We start from the raw sequence: 25,607 nt of genomic DNA on the forward strand, positions 1-25,607 counted from the left end.
AGGAATTTCAGACAGCATCTTAAGACCATTTGCACAAACATGTTCGCAATTGCTTTTATTATATATATATATATATATATAGGCTATTTGTTTATAAATTGCCGTTATCGGGTATATTCCTTGGGAATGAAATATACATTTATCCCTTTACAGAGTAAAGCTTATAGAAAAGTCTTAAACCTAGTAAAACCCAGCTGTTTAGGACCATTTGGATCGATCAAGCTATTTATGTTGATTTTGACGTGGAAACAAAAACACAACCCTCATAACATTATTACTTCCACAAAACAGTCGTTAGATCTCATTAACTTCTTACTTATATACATACATGTACATTTACAATTCTGAAAGAATACAAACAATACAAAATTAGTTAGGTGGAGAGATTTTAAAATAATAAAAGGTATTTATGTGTTGGCGGGATATTTCGTTAATTAAACGATAAAACAACCCCTCCAAATTTGTTTTAGTTAGCTGAGAAATACCCTGTAAAGTTTAATGTCGTCTTCAGTAATGTGAAGACAACTGTACGTATTAATAAAGAAAACATCCCTGATTTTTTCAGTTTGTGATCGTCGTCTGCAATAGTGTTAACCTAACCTCGGTATCAGTTGGAGGTGTATAACAACATTTTATGAATGAGGGATGCATGTCTCCCCCTTCTATTGTCTTTGAATTCTAAACACTTGATTTCCATTAACGAAGTTTAAGTTGAAGCACGTACGAAAAGTAAATGCTCACTTAAAAATATAAAAGTGTACAAAGAACAGACTCGAATTGGGGAACATGTCAGACAATTTCAACATAAGAAATATATATAGATATATATTTCATGCTGTGCACTGTGTAGGTTGTTCATTAAATGCTACATTGAATGTTACGATATTTACAGTGCAGATCATTAAATTGTGAATCTTCGCAAAATCATCGAGTGTGCGTCGTTACATTTCAGTGTTTTCTACATGCAAATAATTATTGTGAGAATTACTCGGATCATATTACCAATATAGTGCAACGTTATGTTCAATAATACTCTGTCACAGTTAATATACGTACAGTGCAGAATAGCAATAGAGGAAGCGTTTATCTGCACGAAAGTCGATTTTAGCACAGACTGTGTAAAAGTAGATTGGTCAATTGGTACCAACACCATTAGGTTTTCAAACGCCCGCCCTTCATACAACATTAGGAAGAATTCCATTTCATTTTGGTGGATAAGTCCATGTTAGCAGGTGCGAAGAAACGAGTTCGTACTCTGTCGATGCAATGGACTCTACATTTAAACGAAATAAGATGCGGACTGACATCAGCAAAAACCGGTACATTGTGCGGGTTTCTAGGTTGACAATAAGAAGAAATGCACGCCAACTACCTGAAAAGGAGAGCATTGGTATTTGGCAAAAGTGTGTCAGGGTTCGCGTCCATGTATCTAGGGGGAGGGGGGGGGTGCTAAGGGTAGTGATTAGGGTAGTGATTAGGCCTTCATCAATGCTGATGTCGTTCTAAAACATATTTTTTAATGAATCTGCACGTTTATCGGGTATTAGACATTGTCAAGGCAAGTTATTATTATTTTTTTGGATGTTAGGCTCACCGGGAACTGCAAGAAAGTGAGATAATTTGAAACTTAACTCAAGTTGAATGGCAATGAAAGTTGATAAGACATTTAGATAATTTAATTTTCCCCACAAACAAGTCTCTCAGTAGAGTCTTTTAATTTAACTTTTTTTTGGTAATTGTTAGTCGCAGGTTGCACCAACACCAAATGTTCCGTTTGGCCGACAATCCTTCCCACTATGGCCGTTGCTGAGATCACGCATGATTCCACTGAACGTGTAGTCTGCAGCAGTAGCAGGTCGCACCCCGAATGCTGTTGGTATGACGGAGGGAGGGTAGGGGTTCCAGAGGGTTAATCCCCGGGGGTAGGGAGGGTAAGCAAATCGCATCTGTGGGATGTTAGAAGCAACTACCGTGGGAGGAGCCTTATCAACGTTAGGCACCGGGATGGCCGTGGTTAGGGGAGAAAAGGCCGACTTCATACCGCCTGGGTTCAGGTGTTGACTGTTCGGTAGATAGGGTCTGTGGGTGATGTAAGCCCCATGAGAGTCCGTGGTGACGGTGGCTGTCGGTGGGAAATTGGCCGGTAAGGCTGCCGTGACTGGCGCTCCTGTGACCGGTAGAGATGTTGGCATGGACGTGGTGGACTGCTCGTCTCTCTGGTTGTTGAGAAGCTGCTCAATAGCCTGAGTGATGTCCCCATTACAGCCTTGTAGGACGAGTTGCAGCACACTACGTTTCTGAGCCGGGAATAATCGGCATAAGACATCGACTGGTGGCCTCTGAGGTCCCTTAGACCGACCGTGGAAACTCAGGATCTGGGCCGGGCTGAGCTGGTCTACGAACCCGCTACCGTTGTGCTCTCGGTAAGAGTCCCGGTCGGTGTAGTCCTCCCGTAACATACGACCGCTACCTTCAGAGCGGGGACTAGACGGCACGTCACCCCGCGGGCTAGGCGTGGGGGAGGTCAGCCTCATGGGTGGGGACACTCGTTCATCAACGTGTCTCTGTGATATTATGTCGGGGTCTGTCCTTGGGTGTGGCTCCACTGTCAGGTTCGGGGAGGCGGGGTTAGGAGGACTTAAAGCGGAGGCACAGCTTGCTGATGGACTGCTTGGTGCTCGAATAATCTCCAGCCTGGGCCTTTTAGATTCTACAAAAGAATAAGACAGAAAAAAACCCTTTAATTTCGAAACTTTCTTCTAAGAATATTGCTTGTTCTCCACGGTTTTTTAGAGCAAGGATTACATTAAAAACAAAAAAGTTCGGGCATCGTCCTTGGTGAATCAAATGCAAAAGTGCAAAATAAAAAAAAAAATTCTCGGCAAAACCAAAGTAATAAACACGGCTATGATCAGATATTGATCGTTGTTTGCAATTTAGACTCGGATTCTTGTTTTTATGTCATCTTTGACTACTGCACGGCCGCCGTATGTGTAAACGCCTGAGTGACCGACAATCATAAAGGTGGAATCAACACCCGTCCGTGAAACAGGTGAAATCTCCCTACAGGCCAATAAACGCCAAGAAACCAGATGCGAACACAAAATATTAATAACTGATGATCTTAACACACATATGAACAAATCCATTAGGGCAGATTATACGCCTTTTAATACACCAAAAACCAGCTAATAACATTGCCTTGATTGCTTCAGATTCGACGCTGTACGATATGAACAAAATCACACACTTCAAAAAAACGCCGCCATCGCCATTCCCCCGATCCAACCAAGGGTGAACAATTTTACCGATTTTTCTTGTTCTTTTTTTTTTTTAATAATAGTGAAATAATTTTCCATCTTCGCACGGATAGTGTGAAGACACACTAAGCTCATTCCGCCGCATCCATTACTGAGAAAACAGAAACACGTCTCTAAACCAATTTGCCACCATCGTCATCAATTTGTTTTCCGGAAGATTTCACTCTAACTTTTCGGTGTCGGGTCTGATTTTTTTCTGTCTCTGTCTGAGATTTTAATGAAACAGATCATCATTTGCTCGGGCACATCAAACAATCGCCGCCAGTGGTGATGAAGAATGAACGAAGCGGAAGACATACACGCAACGGTTCCTGTTCTCTTTCCCTTGGATGCGCAAGAGAAAATGTCATAATTTTGTTTCTTTCTTCGTTTCCCGCCTTTTTTTGTGTGCCGTACCGCCATCAACGGAACGTCAGACGACGCGTAGAAATATATGTACACACGTTCAACGCCTCGCTGATCGGTTGAAAATTAGCGGAAATTATTGCCTTAAAAAAGAGCCGTGTTGCTGTGGCTGAGTGGAGACATTTACATCATAATTAGCAATTTATTAATTCTGCTGGCGAAGGAGTAAGGTGAAGAAGAAACAAAACACAGAGCGAGAGAAAAGGGGAGAAAACTGAATGTTGGTCAAATTAAATTTGCCGCGAGCAAAGTACGGGTTATCAGATCAACATCACAAGCTGAACCGCGCCGCGTTTGCGCCGCTGTCGTTCTGCACCGATCGTTTGTTCTCGCAACTCGGCATCATAACGACGGTATCAACATTGGGAAAAATAACCAAAAAAAAAAAAAAAAAAAAAAAGAAAAAGAAGAAGAAGAAGAAACGAAAAGTGGAATATTGAAATAACGTTAAGACACAATGTACTGCATGATTTAATAAAGTCTACAGATCAGAACAAAGTCGGCATTTTCTTTGCTTCAATAAAAAAAAATGATTCAATTTTTTGGCGGATACAAGACTAGTCAAAAAGCGATTGTGACACTGTGTGTATTGTGAATAATTTTTCCGGCGTGATACACGATTTTCGTTTCCTTTATTTTGGGTTCCTGTGGATGTGAGACGTAGCAAGCTCCACGCGTTATCGGATGCAAGGGAGAGGGTAACCGCATTAGAAAAGTGTAAACAACTGGGTGCATTATTTTATTTAACTCAACATGCATCAGCCGTTGATTGAACACAACCATCTGAAATGGTTCAGGGTTCGTTGCTTCGAGAAAGAAGAGTAAGCGAGGATTGCCTCGGTTTCCAAATAGCCTCCATTTCATGAGCAACAGGAATATTTCTTTTCCGTCAATTTGTCACTCTTTATAGTTATATTGAAACAACCCCCCCCCTCCGCACACCCAAGAGAGAAAAGCCTGCTAAGGAGGTATTTGAACTAACGACTTCTTCCTAATTAATGCTTCAGATCACGCTATCCACAAGAATCTTCTTAATATAAATTACGTGTTTCAGCGGGCACACGAACCATAGAGTCATGATGCAAGTCTTACCTTACTGGCATCTAAAGAAAGCACGGGACGATACGAAAAAAGAGGTTATGTCTATTTTTGTCAAGGTCTTAGAACTCTGTCGCATTCCAGGGGCAACTTAGTGGCATCAATAGCAACTTGTCAATAGTGCCAAGTTTTCGGCAAACCCCCCTTCAATTATCCGACTGTTGCTAAATCCTCACCCTCTCCCAAAGGAAAAATATTAATAATCATCACAATAATACTAACATTACTTTCTTGTGTTGTTCTGAACCCAACCACGCATATTTCTGTGCAGTATAAACTAGGGGTATTATTGCGGCGGGGCCCACACGTTAGTCGATTAAGGTCCATTTCACGGACTGTCGAGCAAGCGAAGGGGCCGGGCTCATTTGGACTCAGATAGAGGGGGCTAATAACAGAAATCTCAGGCATCAAAGGGCCGCCTAAAGCCGGTACCTTCTGTCACCGCAGATCGGATACGAAGATAAGCTAGCATACAAGAGTTGTCTTGGGTGTTGGGCTTGGATCGGACGTCTGGGTTTGGTTTTAGTTCAGCCCAATCCGGCCCAGTCTCGATTGTTACTGAACAAGTTCATGCGACCCCTTCCTTATAGGCTCTAGCCTTCCATGTCAGACGAAGTACCCGGAGGTAATTCCAACTGCTTCTTACTGACACCATTTTCTTCCTTTCCCCCTCTCCTCTTTTGTTTTGTTCTCTCGGGGCATTTTCCTCTATTTTGATCTTAATCCGTATTAAATTGTTTTGGTCGAGTCTGTAGGGGTAACTTTGTTGATCGTTGCAATTTTTTTCAGGGTTCAAATGGTGTACTTTTCCTACAAACTCTGTGATTCGGGCTTTCATGGAATTCTTTTCTGGCGCCTTTTTTGTTTTAGATCCATATTTAAAAAATATTTTATTTTTGACAATTTGTGACCAGTCAATATTATAGGTAACCCTTACCTTAACTCTTCCACTCACTACACAAACATACATTAATAGTTTCTTTCTAAAGTGGTATACTTACATTGATTATTCAAGTTTAAAATAAGGGCCTACTCCAACTCGAAATAGATTAAATATAACAATGTCCTATGTGAGGATTTAAATGGACTGTAAAATGAGATTACGGCTGAAAATGTTTGCTTTAATCCGTTTAAGACCATGAATGTTCCTCTTCAATTTTTCATTTCGCTATAATTCATAATATTCGATTAGTAGTTTTCAAAGTTCCAAATCTTCTGATATTTAAAAGAAGTTACCGCAAGAAGGCGTAATTCAACCACGTTCGATTTTTCATTTTCAGGAATACATGAGACATGCGAAAATCCTAATCATGAATAAAGAATAACATCCAAGGCAGAACACTTATTGAAGCCGAAAACACAAAAGCAAAACTTCAGGAGGCACTATGTTGCTGATTATTCGTTTTAATCGTCTTTTTTTCCCGGCTACTATGAAAGCATCAGTAAGGGACAAAAGGCAAAAAGGTGAAGAACTGTACTCAACGCTTGCGAATTTTTTTTCGAGTTTACGTTTTGTTTGCTTTGATTTTAAACTCAGCAAAACAAATATACATGTCATACTTTGCCCATTCTTGTTTGTTATTATTGTCAATCTGAACGATTGATGTTTCTTAGTTTTTTTGTTATTAGTGAATTTGTACCTGACAACAACGTCTTTTGGACCTCATTTCGGCAGTTGACAAACACATGTTTTTCAGGCTTAACTCTGTTTACGAACCCAAAGAAAATATCTCCGGCATAATGATTGTGATTACCGCACTTGGACAAGCAAGTGCCGTGGGGGTTTGTGAGTGGTTTGTAGCGGTGATGTGCGATGGGCCGTGCGCAGGGGTATAGTGTCTGCACTCGGAACCCTGATCAGACACATGGCACAAGGTAGTGAGTTGGTTCATGTAAGTTGAGAGAGTCCGCGAACCAACACTGCAAATCCCTTCCGATTGGGAAGCCGATTTACAGGCGGACCGGGGCTGTTTTCCCACGCTGGCCAAATCCGCTCAAATCCGTCACTTCTGCGCCGGTTCTGAATGGAAACCGAGGCAGTATTTATGATTGGCCCGCCGGCCTGAAGCGTTTGCCAGCTCCACTACCCGATGTTGTTGGACCCTTGACAGAAAGTACGCTTGACTTTGCGGTATGCGACCAGGCTAATATGGGACGTGAACAATGAAGTAAAAAAAATCAAAATAGGAGATTAACCGATCTAAAGTACAGGCTGCTAGTCATGGCTTTCCGCAGAGTAACACAATATTTGAATCGAAACATGGAAGTATGAACCATGTCATAAAGTTTCTACATTAAAGATACATTTCCTGTGCTATTTAGGAGTTTCACCTCGAAAAATAGATTTTTTTTCAGCTGCAATATTTTCCTAAATATGAAAGTTATTCACTTTTGAAAGAGGCATCGAACAAAAAAGTCCACCGACGTTTAGTTATTGAATTATTTCTCTACAAACATCCAATGATTGTCTGCCAGACAGTTATAATTCGGCTCTCGCAAGGCGGGTCTTTTTTCTGATATAAATATAACGCTGGTGAATTCAATATGAATGTTCGGTCTTCATTCTCAATACACTCCTGACCGGTTACTTCATATAACTCTACATTATATGATTTAAAAATTAACAGAGGGGTACTGTAAATAAATGATATAATCAATGAAATAACATAATTGCATTAACGTCCTTGCCTGAAAGATGCGGCCTTATAATGAGCAAACAACTCGAGTCGTGCCAGCAGGTTTGAAAGAGAATTATTATTATTATTATATTATTCTGGTTTATTAATACATTGTGTTTGTAGCTAGGGGCTAAATTGCCACAATGCGTACAATAAAAAAAACCCACAGAAATACAAATTTACTAAAACAGTTAGCATCATACATACAAAATATCGGAATACAGTACATGAATAAAAATAACGAAACTATTTTTTTTCTAACATAACGCCTTTTTAATTATGTTTTACTGTTGATTAAATAAACCCTATGTTAAATATCTGTTTTCAAATATCTGTTTTGGATAATGACGAATTATCACTTTGATTATATGAATATTTTGTATATGTATCAATTGATGTACTGTGCTGAATGTGACAGTTAATTTTGAGTTATTTACAATGTTATTTTAGAAAGTGTGGTTCTCTGCGATTTGTCGATATATTCGAGAAACCTAAGTCGAGACTATGCCTTAAAAATTATATGTTCAACCACATTTTCAAATAAATAGATAAAAAGAATGGAACTGAGAAACGGTTAACAAGTCGAGTGCGTCCACCATATGGCACATGGGAGTTCACGGTTTACCTTTGACGAAAATAAATCGAGGTGTTTGCACACACCCTCATATTGATCTTGTCATCGAGATTGATGAGAAAAAGGGCGGGAATAATTGGGCTTTTGGTCTGCCAAATTTGCCCTGATCGAGAGGCTGGTCGTGCCGCTCAGATCATCTTACATGGAGCGGCTTGTTTAAAGAATAACAAACTGCGCGCGCGATAGAAGAAGAGTTGCCTTTAGTTATGACCAGAATCGACTCGATGAGATCACAAATCGCGAGATTGCACTTGATATTCCCGCCATATGAGTAATGAAATATGAGAAGACAGAGTGGAGACATCAAACGCGCACGCAACTTGTCTTGCATTTCTCAGATGGGCTTATACATTGATGCTGGAGGAGATTTGTTTCGCCGGTTGGTGGCAGCAAACAAACCGGCGCTTATCCCATAATTCCTAGCAGTCCAAAGCATTCATGAGCATGCGCAAAATAACGTCGTACTGCATAAAAAATGGAAATGTCTATGTCTGCTACCCCAGAATTGAAATATTGAATATACGGCCAAAGGAAAGTGTTCAAAATAAGAAAAACGGGTTTCTATCAGTTATTTCTATCAGATATTTGAACTGAATGAATATAACTGAGCAGTTATTGACGGATACACCACGTGTTGGTGCTAAGTCGACGTTTCAGTCAGTATGCCCTAAAAATCATCATGAGAATCCTTTAGGTCGGGAGAAGGGAATCATTATGAGATGAATGCAAAAGTAGCCTAGTCCTGTAAACCAACGTAATGAAGAAACTTACTTCAGCTTTGTAAATCCAAGCTTGGAAGCCGTTTTCCGCTAGCCTATTCAAACAGGAAGAGAATATCACACTTGTACCTAATTTGTTGCATGTGTGTATGTAGGGTCCTACTGGTCCAGACCAAGTTGTTGTCGTTGACTATTATTGGCAGCACCGCCGACCGAGCCCCCACCCAGGGGCGGCTGACCGTGTCACACCTCCTCCCCGCCCCTATGACAACTCCTAGCTGGGCAGCGACCTACCAACAAACCCATACTCACACTCAGAGGTCGATAGGCGGCCGTGAAATTCGTCAGTAGCATGAGACTTTGAAATACATGCCAGCCCAGTCGTCTGTCTACCAATAGGCTGGACCCACGCTGTCCTAGAAAAAGCTGTGATGTGTGTTTTGGAAAATATCTTGACATTTTGTTTTATTGTTGACGTAAACGTGCCTGGACGCCATTTTAAGAGTAATTGTTTTCAAGATGGCGGTCAGCAGAAAGTCAAAATCTCGTTGAAGTCACTGAAAACGTTGCAAACATAAGTTGTTGAAATTGCTTGATTCAGCACCCCGAAATTATGTAAAACAGCTACGTCACCAACTTCTACTAAAAACTGCCTCTTCTTGCCCTAACCGAGCCCTTTTTTGAAATATCGCCTAAGTATGATACTTAATGTTCGAGCGACAAAAGAACATGGACATCACAAAAAACGAGGACAGATACACGCAGTGAAATGATTACGTCCCCAAATACCTTCCAAAATGAAAACAAGAGAGTCAAATAAATAATGAATAGCCTGGAAATTAGAGTTTGGGAATTTTATTGAATGCGCAAGGTGCACGCTCCATGCAAAGCGGATCCGCTGCTGCAAAATGAAAGTTAAAAAAGAGAATGAGAATAATAGAAATGGTGCGACAGTTGTTTTTTGGGGCCATCCAATTCAGACAATCAATGGCCGTCGATTGCTTGGTATTATCCCACCGAATTGGAGCGAAAAGTCGGCCGAAATTCGATGGGCAACAGGGACCATGGAAATAGTTTTGCCCGGAGCACTCTGCGACAGCCGTTGAATTATAACAATTTGAACATGAGATGGCAAAAATAATTGTCCTTACGGATGGATGGATAATTTTGTGATTGGGAGCATAAAAACATTGACAAGAATCAATGTAACTATAATCGTGTACTTTACATCCTGACATCCCGTTTGGTTTGATAATGCGGTGCTGATAAGGTGGAATGGTTGATTTAATCACAAACATGTCATCACAAGCAAAAAAAGAAGATCGCCTTTGACATCACTGCGCCAAATCAATACACTCGTAATTGTGTACTTTAGATATCCTACTTGGGAGTGCAAACATCCCGTTTTGAATTTTGTTCGCAAGAGTAAGTCGTGCCAAAGTTAAAATGGAAATATTCTAATTTGTACTTTCAACATGACCTTTGCTAATCGAATTTTGCTTGTACTTCATAACACTTCGTATACAAAGCCGCATTTGCTTCAGCGTCTCCTGTTTTTGTGTGTGACGCCAATATCTACTTTATTTTCGGAGAGCTGGAAATATCGCCATTATTCACGCAATCTTCCCTCCACAAAGAAATCGATAGCAATTTATTCAATTACATAGCTGAATACACCAAATTAATGCAAGATGTGAAAACAGCCCCTGGCCAAAATAATAAATAGAACTTTAAAAAACACATCCGGAAAATCAAAAAAGAAAGTGCGGCAATGTTTTCCGCATCTTCTGGTTTCAGGGAACAGAACAAATCTCTTGGTGTAGATTGCAGAGGTTCATCGCAAAAAATACCCTCTGTCACATTCCCATCATTTTCAGTAACGAGGTGTCTCGCACAAAGGAGTCCCGGCAAAGGGGAAAAAATTATAATTTATAATTCATAATTTTCCAGCCCACAGATGAAAGGCCGGCAGCTAAACGTTATCTCTTTTTTTCTTGCTGTCCGCGGAGTAATTACTTCATACAAGTCAAGCGGGGATATTAAACACAGTATAATTAATAATATACATCCGCCGGCTAGGCAAATCTCTTTCAGGCCTCTAGGTACCTAAGGGAACAGCGCTCTTACAGTTTCCAAAAGGATTTTTTTCTTTCTTTCGTCTCTGAAGAGACTACAGGAAGGGCTGGGAAAAAATTATATTGCCTTTTAGCAACGCTCCCATCTGCTGTCATAAATCAAGAAATTAGTTGCAATACACGCAAGATTATTAATCCGCGAGCAGACGAGAAGGGCGGGCTCTGGCAGGATAACGCTTAAGATAGAGTATTATGCACACGGCGGGCAAATTGCACAAATTGCAAACTGCAAATTGCACAGTGTCTTTTTCCCATTATCTTTTCGCAGGAAAGCTTACAGAGGGCTACAAAATAACTTTGGATCTAATTAGTTCAGAACCATTTTGACAATATCACGTGAATGAGTTTCACTGGTGTCACGTGGTACAATTATTGTTTTGATACATCCTATACCAGAGTGTATAATCCGCATCGAACAACCCGACTCATGATAAAACTCTAACGATGCTACTTTAACACCACATCTTTTGCAGTGTCTGAAAAATAAATACTGTCATGGAATGAAATAATAAGGACGGGCTCGTTCACGTCTTTAAAAAAGAAGAAGTATATATACCGTGGCAGTATTTTAATAATTTTGGAGGATGTGCTGGAAAGCAATGGCGTATCCAGTTTGGAGGGGGAAAATGTGCCACACGATATTGCACTAAAATCCACATATTTTTGGTCAAAAGTAAAAATGAAATAAATATTGTCAACATCACGCGCCTGCCAGGTGGCCCGTTTCTCGACAGAAAAACCCAGTGAGAGTTTGTCATCCAAAAATATAATTTTCTATCTATCGAAATTGCTTCCTGATGAAACCATTTTTTGTCATTTTCTGGACTTCCACGGATAGTGTGAGAAGCTTTTTACGCCTGGCACATGACAGACTTGGAGTGGTGGTTGGTTTTAATGAGCACTTTCTTGGTCTGGTTTATTGCCTTAGCTTGCCCAGAACACGGACACTCACTGCGTAATATTGTTAAGACCCCCCTTGTATGAAAGCATATAGTGTCGGTGCAACAGTGAGGGGGAAAGTGCCCTCACCCCCAGCAACATAAGGCCGGACCGAGGGCCAGGGAAGATGAATTCAAGTGGCGTTTGGCTGCCTGCATCGATTTGACACACACATTACACATCCAAATCGAACTGGTACTCGCCAACCCAGACAGTTGCAAAACATTTCGCATCATACACTCTTGCCCCCTAACCGTGCATGCACACCTTGTTAGCTCCACTGTATACGCATTTCCAAATAGTGCCTTGCCCCCTATGCCTGATCAACAGGGCTTATTAAAGACGGTTAGGTAGACTAGAGTGCACACCACGCGGATTTCTTCTTCCACCGAGTGGAATGAGCCGGGGTTATGGTCGCTGAGACAGTGATAGTTTTTTTCTTTTTGCACATGATCCAAGCCATGTCATCAGTGAGTCGAAAGCCAAATGTGAAACCGTAATGCCCTGCCGAGTTAGACGGATTATAATCGCCAATTACACGGCGTACGGATTGAGAAGCGGTGTACTACTGTTGTGTGAAGCATGCGGGCAAGTCTATTTAGTTGACATGATAACAACCGGAGTGACAAAATGGCGCAAAAAGGAAATGTTTCCAGAAAAATATGCGCGCTTACCGCCTACGGATGTCGTAAAAACTATAAAGCGTTCAAATGAACGCTATACAAAATGAATATGATAAATGTCTAAAATTTTGAAAACGGGATGACCAAAAACGGGTATAATGAAAATAACGAAAATAATGGAGTAGGCGCTGCTTCGCCTCCCAAATAATTCAACAAGCGAAGTATTTTAAATCACTTTCTCTTCACCGAAAACTGATTTGTTGGTAGCTCCAGGATCACAAACTTCACAGCAAAAAGTACGATCTAGTAAAGTAACATTTTTACTGCACGAGGACATACGTCAATATTATTGTGACAAAAATACAACCTAAGAAAGAATACATTTGACAAACTTCTGTCAGATTCGACTGTTTAGAAAACAGTCAAAAATAACTATATATTTTAAGATAGGTCGAACCGAAATCAAACCAAAATTTTTTCTCCTCAAGATGATTGACTGAAAAACGTCTAACAAATTGTAAATCTGTAGTCGTGTGTTTTGCGTATATACTAGATTATCAGTCAGTTATCATCACCGAGAAAAACCAGCCAGTAGTTTATGGCTTTGTTGTTTTAAGCGTGCAAACTACAGAAAGAGTAACAAATTGGAAATGGTGTATAAAAGGAAAAGCGTAGAAGAACGGAGCAAGCCATCGCACGGGTGGCCTGTGCAACTCGTGGTAAGAGTTTCAGCAAACTGCCTATTACCTCCTATTAGAAAACCGGCAGGCCAGCCGTGTCAGTTACACGGACGTTGGACGGGTGATTAGACCCGTGTTATTTCACCTGCAGACAGCTTCAACCGGCGTTTTCTAGCTGCTTTCGTTTTTTTTTCTTAGCTTGGCATGTCTTGCAGCGGTCCGGGCCACGGCAGCGCACGCACGCGGGGGGAAACACTAGGCAACTGTAAAAAATTGGTATGTAAAAAGGCGTTAGCGCTTGGGAAAAGGTGGAGAGAGCTATAGAAAGAAAACCTGTCAATTGGACGCACCGTACGCGGCCGGTTGAGGATCGATTTAGTAGCGGATCAAAAGTGCAGAGTGTCAGCGAGGGGGGTAGGGCCAGAGGAACCTGGCTCGCCTGGCTGCACAACTTTTTGCGCGGACCCGCCACCGCGGAAAACCTAATTGAGGGCTCGCACTTACCATACAGGCTTGAAAAGGGGCTGGTTTATTTAACACTTTCTGGTGTTTTCATTGAGAAAATATCTTTTATGTTCTTCTTCGTCGTCTGTTTTTTTTCTGTTCAGAGTTGCCCTTTTCGGGTGGAATCGGCAGAAAACCTTGTTAAAGACTTATGCACGCGCATACAGAGCTAGGCTACATATGAAAAGAAGAAAAAAAAACCGCGGCAGCATTCAGTATTCACATGACTTGACCGTGGCTTTTGATGATACTAAGATCAGTGAATCGAGCACAATTTGCCACGCATTGCTGTGCTGCGCTGCCCCCGACTTTGCACTTTTTACTCTGCTTTCTATACCCGGTATTGTTGGGAGATTTGGGGAGCTAAACAGCGCGGAAAGGCAACTCCAGAACGATGAATGACAAAAATAATCTGGTAAATAATGTTCACCTGGAAGAGAATTGGAAGGTGTTTTGTCGCTGACAATGTTGTCAGGAAATAGACACATATTTATATCACATTACTTAATACTTGGTCATTATTACTTCCCGGCGATATCAGACTATAGGCCTATATGCATAGAATTGGAGCGGTCAATTTTACGTCTCCAGCCGAACTGATTTGTCTGTTTGTCTACGAAGTCTTACTTTCTGTCTGTTGGTCTATTTATTGGTATATTTGTCTCTTTCGGCAACTCTGTGCGTAACTCCAGTTTGCAACCTGTTTGAAAGTATTTGTAACATACTTAATTGTCATCGGAGGCCGCATTTATTATTCAAATTTATTTGGTGACCTTAGTCTGATAACCGGTATGTTCTATGTGACTTGAATTTGTAGTCCCTTTCATCTATGATAAAATGAAAGCTATATGCCAATAAAAACCGGATAATACATTTATTTCCATCTTTTACCTGACAGTTGATATGAAATTTCCTCAAACTGTTTGTTTATTTGAGTAAAACGTTTTGGAAGATTTTTTTCCACATAAAGGCGTAATATTCCGACTAATTTGTTTGGCCCCCACTTAAGTTGTTGCTCTTGCATCTCTGAAAAAGAGGTTAACACGTGTAATGAATGGGTTGTGTGAGGGGGGTAAATTGAGGGTCAAAAGACAAATAAAACATGATCCTTGGAAACATTAAGCCCCAGCTGAGTATCATAATGCTATGATGTATAGACTATGGAGCCGTGGAGGGGTGTGGCGATGCACCCCTTGACACCTGCAGGGGGTAAGCACACGTACCCATAGAGATACACCTTGTCACCAAATGTCTCACTATGTCTGTCCTTGGGTTTCCCCACAGGTCCCTGAGCAGAACCAGATTGCAACTCAAAACGGATTCGGATGTGCCTTTTCGTTTCTCTCACCATTTTGCTATTCATATAACCTTGATGATCATTAAAGTTGCATGTATGTTACTGGGTTTACATGCTGGGTCATTGATGATGTTGCCATGCTCGTGCTGTTTTACATGGAGTCGCCTAATGTTATCTTTTAAAAATCCTAAATCCAAGGATAAAAGTTCAACAGAAATTTTATTTAACCATGCGGTGAGTCGGGTTGTGAAATGATTACCATATGACTGGTAAACTTGTACCAATGCTTCGGTCTCACGTAATGTTAATTTTGTCGTTTTACTGCTTTAGCTACACCTTTCATTTAATTAGCAGGACTGCCATTTTGTATGAAACGTAAACAGTGGCGTCGAGTTGCGAGCGAATATAGATTTCAGAATGCAGTAAACAATACTTGTGTTTATTATGGAACTTTACTCGTTGTTTTCCTGGAAAAAAAGTCACGATTACTAAATACACAGTAACAAACTAAAACCAAAGCACAATGTGCAGCAACATTTAAATTTTTCAGGTTTATTATAAAAATTAATTCTTGCAATATTTCATGTTTATTCAGCAAATTGCAATTCAAATTTGAGTTTGAAAAAGCAAGCCTTGACTCGGTTGAACTGCCTGACTGATTGACTTCCTTGCCTGCCCGCGTGTTTGTCTTTCCACATGAGGGCAGTGCCTAAATCCCCCACAATCCCCGTCATTAATCCTCTAATCTCGTGTTTTACAAGGTTTTCCTTGCCCTATTCTCGCCGCACCTGTGTCATCCAACGTTGCAATAAGCTGTTATTCTTAGCACCCAAAGAAAACAAAATACTCAAACGCAAACTCTGAAATCATTAACCAGCGTTGCTGTACAACAAAGCAAGGACAAAAAAAAAGAAATTTCCTGTGCTGGAAAATAACCACTTTGTTTCTTTCTTTTTGGTTTAATTTGAAATAGAAATTTTGTGCTATACCTAGGAAAAAAAATGGCAAAAAATATATAAAATATAAGAAAACAGTTTTAATTTGAAGTAGAAAGGGGGACTTGGATCATAATACCTTGGAGCGGTGTAGAGTTTGCCTCACTTCGCTTAATTGACCCGCTAAAAGTTGGTGTTTTTTTGTGGGTGCGAGGTGCCGCACCGCGCCATTACGCTCAACTGGGCAACATCAAAGTAATTAATAACAATTTCCCCTCGTGGTGTGGGTCGTTGTATGCTGCGAGTGCCGGGACTGCGCTTATAGCACGGATGCCAATTTCGCGGTCACAAAAAGAGACTGGCAAGGAGAGAAAAAAAATGAAAAAAATAATAATAATAATCATGATAAAGAAAAATAACATTCTTGTATATGGAGGTTCATGCGTACTTTTTTGTAACCAGTTGGAGCGCTGGAGGGCGTGTACGAGAGTTTGAGCCGGTCAGACGGTAGAGATATAATATTATATATGTGTACAAGTGAAAGGGGCAGAAAGTACACCGCACCTGCGGAATAAGGAGTTTTTGCCCCTGGTCGAATTTAGCACCTTTCTCTTCGTTTTTTTTTTTTTTGCAGAGTGTTATTTCCCCAGACTGGGGCGCTTGACGTGTTCGCTTGAGTGAGTTTGAAAATACATGTGGTAGGACTGTAGGGTATGGGAGGATTTTTGTGGAGGGTTTTTTAATTTGTAGTAAGGGGTAAACTATTGCAGCCCCTGTTGCAGTGTACGATCAAAGATGATTGTATTAAAAGTGCAGGGTGGATTTACAAGCCTCGCGTATATGTGCACAACTCATGAGTGTGGCACAGCGGTTACTGTAGTCTTCGTGTTTCTTTTGTCCTAAAGTTGATTAAAAAAAGGAATCAGAATGAAAAAAAAATACAATTAATTACCGCAATAGGTATGAGGAGAAAGAAGCTGTCATGAACAGACATCAATTATCATTTAATCTTTGTGGGAAATAGATTATTATAGTCAAACTTGTTTTTATGACTAATTTTGCATCCTTTTTTATGAAAGCAAAAATATTTAAGTGAACCATGCAAGTTATTCTTGTTAATAAATACAATATTTATTAGTACGTCAGATAAAAAATAATAGAATTCAAAGACTTTTTCACATTTTAGACAGTCGCATTCAATGACGTCAATCATTCACTAATTAAAAACTATTTTTGAAAATTAAAACGAAATGGACTGTCTATTCTTCACGGCCACACGAATAAAGTTGGCCCAATGTGAAAACAGAATGAATTAAGATTCAAGGAAAAATGTCAAGACACTGAAAACAAAGGCACAGCAAAATTCTCCACTTTTGGAATCTCGAGAGATTTCACGAACATTCACGCGAGAAATCGGTTTCACATCTCCATGTAAAAAGGGAACGACTTCAGTGGTACGCATACCCCTACTTCAATTGTACCCGATCATTTATAACATGCATGGAAAAGACTTTCTGTTGCAAATGTGTTAAACGGCAAGTAATTTTTGATGTGTTTCCCATGATCTTGCAATCTAGAATCCTTGTTTAACTGCCACTATCAGGACAAATAACCTGACATCGATTGGTTCCTATTACGCAACGTACGGCAAATGTACCTTTCAATTACAAGAGAGCATAAATATACTAAGGTGCTCACGACGAACCGAAATACAGCAAAAACCCTGGTGCGGAAACCTTAAAACGAAGGCAGAAATAATAGAGTATTCACGTTTGCACTAACGAAAAAGTTGTCGTTCAAAAATCTAAAAATCTATTTTCAAATAAAAGACAAGTAAATAAAGGCCAATTGAAAATAAACAGAAGCAAACACGTTCAAGTCGGGCACGTACAATCAATTTAAATTGGACTTACTGCCCTAAAACCGAAACCTAAACGCATCCGCACAATATTATCACCAGAACGTGCTTGTCGAGTTGTCCGGACTTCCAAAAAATAAGCGTTAACAAAGAAACACAAGTCAATATCACGAATGCAAACGAACCCGCCGGCTACCCAAACCCGTCAGCCGAATATCGACATGTCATCTATCTGGTCTTTCCCGCCCAAATAGTCACGAAAAAAAGGCGCGGCTACGTCAACTTACAACGAGAGAAACGGCACGTTGAAAAACATCGGCCCAAAACGCTCATCGGCGTTGAAGAAACACACAACAAACTTAGGTAAAACAATTTCCGTTAATATTGCGCGTGATGCATATGCGATGAACGAGGAGAGACAGAGAGCAACGTAATGCAACGATGATGAGCCACGGGCTGAGGCAGCATCATCGCCTCAGGAGCCGGCGACAGTTGAAGCGATACCGTAAATTAATTGTTTTAGCGACACGTACGAGGCCTGATTGAATTTGTTGCCATTCCCCGAGTAACCTCTTCTTCTACGAGGCGATATAGATCGTCGGGTCCGGCGCGGACATCGGTTGATGGAGTACGGGGATGTTTCTAACGCCTTTGGGTGTGCTACACGTCGGTGAATAGTCCCATCGCGTCGGTATCTTGTCACACCTCTCCGTGATCGCTACTGCACATCGATGGAAGAATCCTAACTCCCTCTAGCAATTTTCACTACACCTCATAAGTGCTCCGGTTACACCTTCTTACCTCACTCCCTCCTATCATCTCTCGTCCTCCTTCCAGTTTTCATTTTAGTTTTTGACTCAATCAGAGCAGCGGTTTGCCGGAGGGTTCTCTGGCACACCCAATGCCCTGTTTGTACGGCGATCTAACGAGCCGGAATAGCACTCCTTGTTAAGAAAACGTCTGAGCCCTGCCGGGCCTGTATCAATGTGGACGGGTAGTATACGCAATAAACGCGCTAGCAAACCCAATCAACCTGTCGTGGCTAGTGGGAGGTGCTCAACCTCCCTCTTGCTAGAAATTATCTTTACTTTTCCTCCCCGTTCACCTTTTTTGGTTATCCCCAATGGCTTCTGGTGAGGCACGGTGTATGATGTTGTTAGATTGTTTTACCCAGTAAGTGTTTGTTTCTGGTGAAATTTCGCGCGGACGGCGAAAGATCGCCGGAAGTGCGTGAGGCTACCGCGAATGAAGACGATTGGCGAAGGGCGCGCGGGCGAGGGCGGGCGAGGCACGGCGTTCGAGCAAACACGAATCGCCCCTCAGACAATGTCTAGCCAAACAGTGTCTTCTCCTGTTCGCCCTGCTCAGGGGGATTGTTGATATTTCTGATCATCAGACTTGTTTTTAATTGTTACATGATAACAGTTTAACAAGGCACTGGCAATGAAAACACTTCTCGTAACGATACCGCATCGGGCACTGTATTGGGCTCTGGATATTGTTACAGAGATTGGGGTGCAGAGTAGCGGGCTGCGGCACAGCAACTCGAAGTTATGTTCGGGAGGCCACTAGACGATCTAGTGGATTGATCATTTTTCAACAACAACAAAAAGTTGCCTCCCATGAGACAACAAAAACACGCATGTGATTATCTTCGGATACTTCCTATCTAGAAAAGGTAGCACTTGCAAACTAACTGCTAATCTAAACTATGCATGCATGATTTTCAGATGTTATTTTTTTTGTCCAACATGAAAAAATAACCGTGTGGTGTGGGTCTTGATTTCTATGTCATAACTGGCAAACGCGCTTGCAGTTATTGACCCAACTGAGATGTGTGGCTTTGTCAAAAGTAATTTTCGGTACTTTCGCATTTCAAAAACAATGAAAAAAAAAATCACCTCCGAAAAAAAACTTTACCCGACCCAGAAACTTTACTCTCCATGAGAAAATGCGGATAACTAGAAATTGCAAACAAAAGAATATTCCGAGGGAAGAATGAATGATAAAGAAAGAAAAAAACACTCTGAAGAAAAAAAGAAATCGCAAGTTATAGGAAAACGCCCGTGTGAGAAAACATGGGAAAACGTTTGCTTTGCATTAATAATAGATGCTGTAAATAAACAATATATAGTTTGTGACCTACGAAAACGGTTTGAAAATCAAGACTATAACAGTTGCTTGGTCCCATATCAAATCCCCAAAGAAAAGACACATTTTGACAAAATAAGCCGACTATCTTCATGTATGCGTTCACTGGTCATCAAACAAATCCTCTCACAAAGAGATGATTCCCTCATCATATCCGTTACAAGGAGATTGTTACCCCAACACTCGATCATGATACCTTGTTCCATTGGGGATAAACCCCAACAAAAGGAACGGAACCTAATTTACTAGACAGCGCAAGAGGGAGTTTTGTTGTGGGGGGTAGACGGTGGGTCCACAACGGGTCCGATGTAATCACATGAAGGGGCACAATCACCGGTGATAATCACCTGACCGAGGAATGATCCTCGGTAGGTTACCCTGACGAGGACGTTGCCTTCTACACAGAGGATTTAGGTTTTAGTGTCTCCAAATTCCATTCAGTTATCAGGGAAAAAAATCTTTGTTTTGTGGCGTCGAATCCAGGTGTCAGGTCCCTTAACAAAAGAAGCAGTACAGTGGCTTGAGAAAACAACTTTGATTTGCGACTGTTAATTCTTGTTATTGGACAGAACTGCGACACAATCTAAATCGGAATTACTAGCGAGGGAGATTTGGTCTCTTGGGTGTAATAAGGACGCGGATCAGACCGGCTCATTAAAGACTTCTTTTTGATCCTCGTGGATTGGATCAATCTTTACGCGGAAAGATGACTAGAACTGTATCAACTGCAGGCAATGAATCCAACTTAACCCCCAAATGAATAATCGGTGCGAAGCTCTTTTGTATGAATCGAGACTAGCCCATTGTGAAGCGACATGAAGATTTCAGGAGAGAAAAAACGAAGAAGCTAAGTCAAGAAAACAGAGTCTATTTAACGGGATTTGCAGCAAATTCCAATGAGAAATATAAAACAAGTAGGGCCTAAATGAGGTGCCAAACTTCATAACAAACCAAATAAAATGTCACCAATAAAGAAGTGTGAAAAGAGTGTCAATTTGTGAAATATTTCAGTATAACATATCAAAATTCCATACACGTCACCACACTCTGGAGGAACAAACAAAACAAAAGAATACAAGAATGCATTTGGTTGAGGATCGAACAACCATCAGCTTTCCAAAACAAGCCTTCTCCACCACCCGACCACCGAGTTTATGCTGAATTTACAGGAAGTGTTTTTAATTAGGATGAAAACAATAACAGATTTTGTTCTTAATTAGCAGATTGATTGAAAGGTCGGTTTTAGGCTTCAATATAAATTTTAGAGGCGACTACAATCCAACCAAGAAAGAACTGACTTCCCAGACAACACACACGAGCGTTCCCAAGGGGATTCGAACCCAGGACACAAGATACTCGGAAGGAGAGAAAAAACTTGATGGCACTTCATCCGAACCCTGCTACAAAAACACCGACGGACCGAAAAGGGCTTATCCAAAAAGTTGCATCCCCGCAACCTTTCATGAAAATAACAGTAAACTAATGAAGTACAGCTGTATAATATGAAGCAAACGGATTCAGCATTTCAGCTTGAAATATAATATTTCGGTCCAAGGCAAGTACATTTTAAAAACCTCGTACCTTTTTGCTTTTTACAGCTTTATCCCACCAGTCTTCATGAAAAATATGTTTAAAAACTAAAGTGCCCAAAAGTCAAAATATTAAATGTACTTTCAATCTCCGTGAAAAGGGGAATTGAACCTTTTTTCAAATCCGTTACCGGTAAAAATTGTATACGTTACTCGATATTTCTTTTCTTATGATAAGGACATGGCAAAACAGTTAAACGGAATTCGCTACTCCGTCGAGAAGTAATCGTGAAACGAGGTCGCTTTGTTAATAACATTATATTTGTAAGTATAATGCAAATTTAACCAATATTTTGGATAAAAATAACATTACCGTAGTTATGAAATTTGCTTTCTTCATCAACTATTTCTGACCTGCATTAAAAAAGTTTTAAAAATCTGAAAAAATATGATGGAAAACAAATAAAAACACTGAAGACACGCAATCTGTCTGACATCAAATCGACATTCCTATTTTGTCGACATCAGTTTGATGTATTGATAATTACATGTACCCCCATCATCATTTTTCAGAGAAAACGTATGAGGCTCTGGTCATCAGACACGTTTATCTCATTTTTGTCGTGTCCAAAACAGTTCGTAAGGAATTACTTTTTGAATTTTTCAATGAGAATACATAGATATTTTCAATGCCGGAAGTCTGGTAGTGTGCGGACGTGACCAGATTGGGTCGTACTGACAAAAGTTCAAATGTTAAATATTCGAGTGATACAATGGAATCATGATTGATGGGAAACTAAATACATCTATTATTTTCTCATTTTGAAGTATGACCTCATGTTCGATCAAGTCAGAACGGTTATCGTAAACAAACCACCATTCTAGACGCCGAAATTTCGACAACTATTTGAAATCGACGATTCGTAAGAGAACTCAAATTTCTTCATTTTCCCATTCTCCGTCTTTCCTCTTAAAAGTGATAAAAAGGAATTTATTTCGGCCTTGTTTCAAGAGTTTTTTTTTCTGATTGGGCGGGCAATGTCTAGCTGTGACGTCATGGGCGGGTCAAGCTAAAATTGGGTATTATATGTAGGAATATGAGAGGTCTCAAAATTTAAAGTGGAACAAAAGTGTGGACAAATTTAGGTCAAATGGAGAGGTTACAATTACCCTTTTTTTACCAATGTTTTGCATGGTAACAAAATTCGATGATACACTGACAAAGTAATTTCATTTGAAGTGAGTCTTATTTTTTTCCTGAAAGTTGAATTCTGTAATATTGATTGGATACTGATTTGATGCAACAAGGATCCTGTAAGAGCCGGAAATATCATAAGCCCAATTCTGCTTAGTTCATGCGGTTTCAGACATAACCTTATTGCAAGTGGTTATACTTAAAGACACTACAAGATATTTTGTATCATTTTGTTGTATTACTACCTCAAAATTATTCCAAAATTATAGGGCCGTACCCTTTCCTCGGAATTGATTCTCTCTTATTTTTTGAGGGGCCACAATTTTTTCCGTATTTGTCGAGAAGGGACCGGCCATGTCTACAGGAATCAATCAGTATAATTGAACGAGAATTTTAACTCAAAGTTGGATCGTCATGTTCGGAGCCACCACTGACGGTATTTGTATATGAAGAGGCGCAATATGGCCCCCACAAATTGACCTGTCATCCCTAAGTCTCTCTATCGCCCTTTCAACCACTGGACGGACGTGCTTCCTTTTTGTAATTCCTTTTACAATAAGAAACCGCCCTCAAACAGGCATGTCTTTGCTGGCGTCGGTTGAAACTGGGAGGAAATCGATGTTTGACACGTTGCTGGTGTTTGCACGTCGTATGGAAATTTAGATATTAACCTTAGTCATGACTGGGATTTCCAAGAAGATAAAGCCTATCCAAAACTTCATTTTATTACTTAGAGGTCATTTGAATAAGAGCAAAAGATGAAGCGGCAATGTCATCTCTGACGCGTTGTGAACATAAATCCCGCCACAGAATAGCGCCAAAATATGGCTCCATTCCTTCATTGACATTTGCTCTTCCCAAACAACAGAAATATCTAACAAGAAATAATTAAATTTTATTGTAGTACGAATTAGAAAAAGTACGATTTCATAATTAAGTGACTAGAGAAAAAAAAAACACCCTGAAATGTTTGTTTACGAAAATAATTAAAGGAGGCATCCTAGGTTTGTAAGAAACGAATTACATCGATTATGCCTTACCATTTCCTAAGCACAATATAATTATTCTTGCTTGTTTAATACTTTACGACGGGAGAGTTCTGTTATAGATGGAAGCATTTTGGCAAAAATTTAAAGTTTTCTTGATAACGTTCAACAGAAAATGCAAAATCCACGCATTAAACTGTTTGAAGGACCACAGATTGTTTACAAAATATATAAACAAATAAAAAAAGGAACAAATTGTGTTTCACTAAAAATTGAAGAAGAAATGGATCCGAAACTCATGTCCGTAGTTTGTAACTTTGACCGCAAATCTATCATTTGACCTTCGCGGTGAAAGATTATATTTCACGAATCGGTCCTTCTATGTAATTTTTTTGTGGTTGCTGATTTCTCACTTTTTTCGGTATGGTTTGAGCTGCGGCGTCATTAAATTTATTTTGTTGTCTAGTTTTTGTACGCGACATTTCGTATTATGAAACCGAAACTAAGTTTAATTCAATTACCACACCTATTGATTTATGGATAGTTCATTTTGAAGTATCGCAGATACAGTCAAATTAAAAGCAAAATGTTTAAAAGTAACAGTGAAAGGGTACATTTAGTTTCTGACAGTTCTTACCGGGACTGGTACCGCCATGGTACTGATCGTAAGGCTTGTGTGTCTGGACGGCAACCCCGTTCATCGCATAGATAGCCCCGTCAGAAGTCTCGTAGTAAAGCCCCAATTCTTTAGCTTCGTTTTCCTCTTGTGCCTGTTGTCTCCTCAACGCTACCTGTGCCGCCATAACGCGTTGACGCTCGGCGATCAACGTGCACTTGGCACAAACGCAGTCCCGCCATCGGCAGTAGCGTTTGTGACCCTTGAGCGCCGAGACCACGCCGTGGTTTCGGCAGCGGGCGCATTTGGGAGTCCGTGGGTACGGTTTCTCGGTTCGGAGTAGCAGAGTTGGCGGATGGTGCTGATGGTGGTGTTGTAGGGAGGTGGGAGGGTGATGTACAGAGGCTGGCATGTCTGAGTTTTGTGGCTCGATGGATCCTCCTGATAGATTCATGGCATTTATACCCCAACCCCCAAAAATTTGAGTAAAAGATGTAGATTATCGATGAAATAACTCGTAAACTTCTACCACAAGCTTGTAACTTCCGATAGTTCATCAAGTTGGAGAAAAGAATGGCAACACAGTATATGACCGAGTCAGCACTGAGATCACAAGGGTCGCATGTGGCTCCAACCACGGTCACATGCTAACAGTCCAACACGGTCCTTGTTTAGTTGTCGTGTGAGTGATGTGAATTGCGGCCAGGCTTCTGCGTTGTGTGTTGTTAGTCACGGCTTGTACTCAAATTCGACTGGCCTGCCCCACGCCAACGGAACACCACACACTACGTGCGTACCGTACACGATGGACCGGCGTATCAACCGTGCGAGCCGGGGCTTGACTGACAGCCTGCGATCCGCCCCCCTTTGACGCTGTGCGGTTTATTTGTTTTGTCCAGTCGGGAACTAGACCTTCAATGATACAAGTATCGGCGACACCCGATTGGCCAAGACTGCACCTGGGGCACTCGTCAAGTGTGACGTCACTCCTTGTTTTGGAATAAACACGTCAATTATAAAGCGACATACTTTTTTCTAGGTGGTTTTTTTTTTGGCGGGGGGGGGGGGGGGGGTAGTTGATGATACCGGATCGGTTTCCCCATCAATATCTGACGGATAGCATGCCATTAAAATCTCGTTTTCTGAGGGAAAGTGTAATTTGTTATGGCGTAAAGTTGACATGGCAACCCCTTCAACAACTTGCCAACTAACGAGGAAACGGCGCGAAGAGATAAAACGCAGATAACGAAGGGAGAGCAAGCTAATGACTTTTTGGCGATGGGCAATCTGTCACGTATACCTGCT

At 40.7% G+C, this 25,607-nt stretch overlaps 1 protein-coding gene across 1 annotated transcript; it reads right to left on the minus strand.

Moving 5' to 3' along the window:
* Positions 1-1,172: 1,172 nt before the first annotated feature.
* Positions 1,173-25,116, minus strand: LOC119738645 (doublesex- and mab-3-related transcription factor A2-like). Its single transcript, XM_038213559.1, has 2 exons — positions 24,324-25,116; positions 1,173-2,710 (listed from the first exon to the last, which is right to left on the minus strand). Exons 1-2 carry the CDS (start codon positions 24,754-24,756, stop codon positions 1,740-1,742), a joined length of 1,404 nt encoding a protein of 467 aa, XP_038069487.1. The 5' UTR covers positions 24,757-25,116; the 3' UTR covers positions 1,173-1,739.
* Positions 25,117-25,607: the final 491 nt, after the last annotated feature.

Source organism: Patiria miniata, unplaced genomic scaffold (assembly GCF_015706575.1).
Source record: "Patiria miniata isolate m_02_andy unplaced genomic scaffold, ASM1570657v1 HiC_scaffold_3, whole genome shotgun sequence".
Taxonomy (NCBI): Eukaryota; Metazoa; Echinodermata; class Asteroidea; order Valvatida; family Asterinidae; genus Patiria; species Patiria miniata.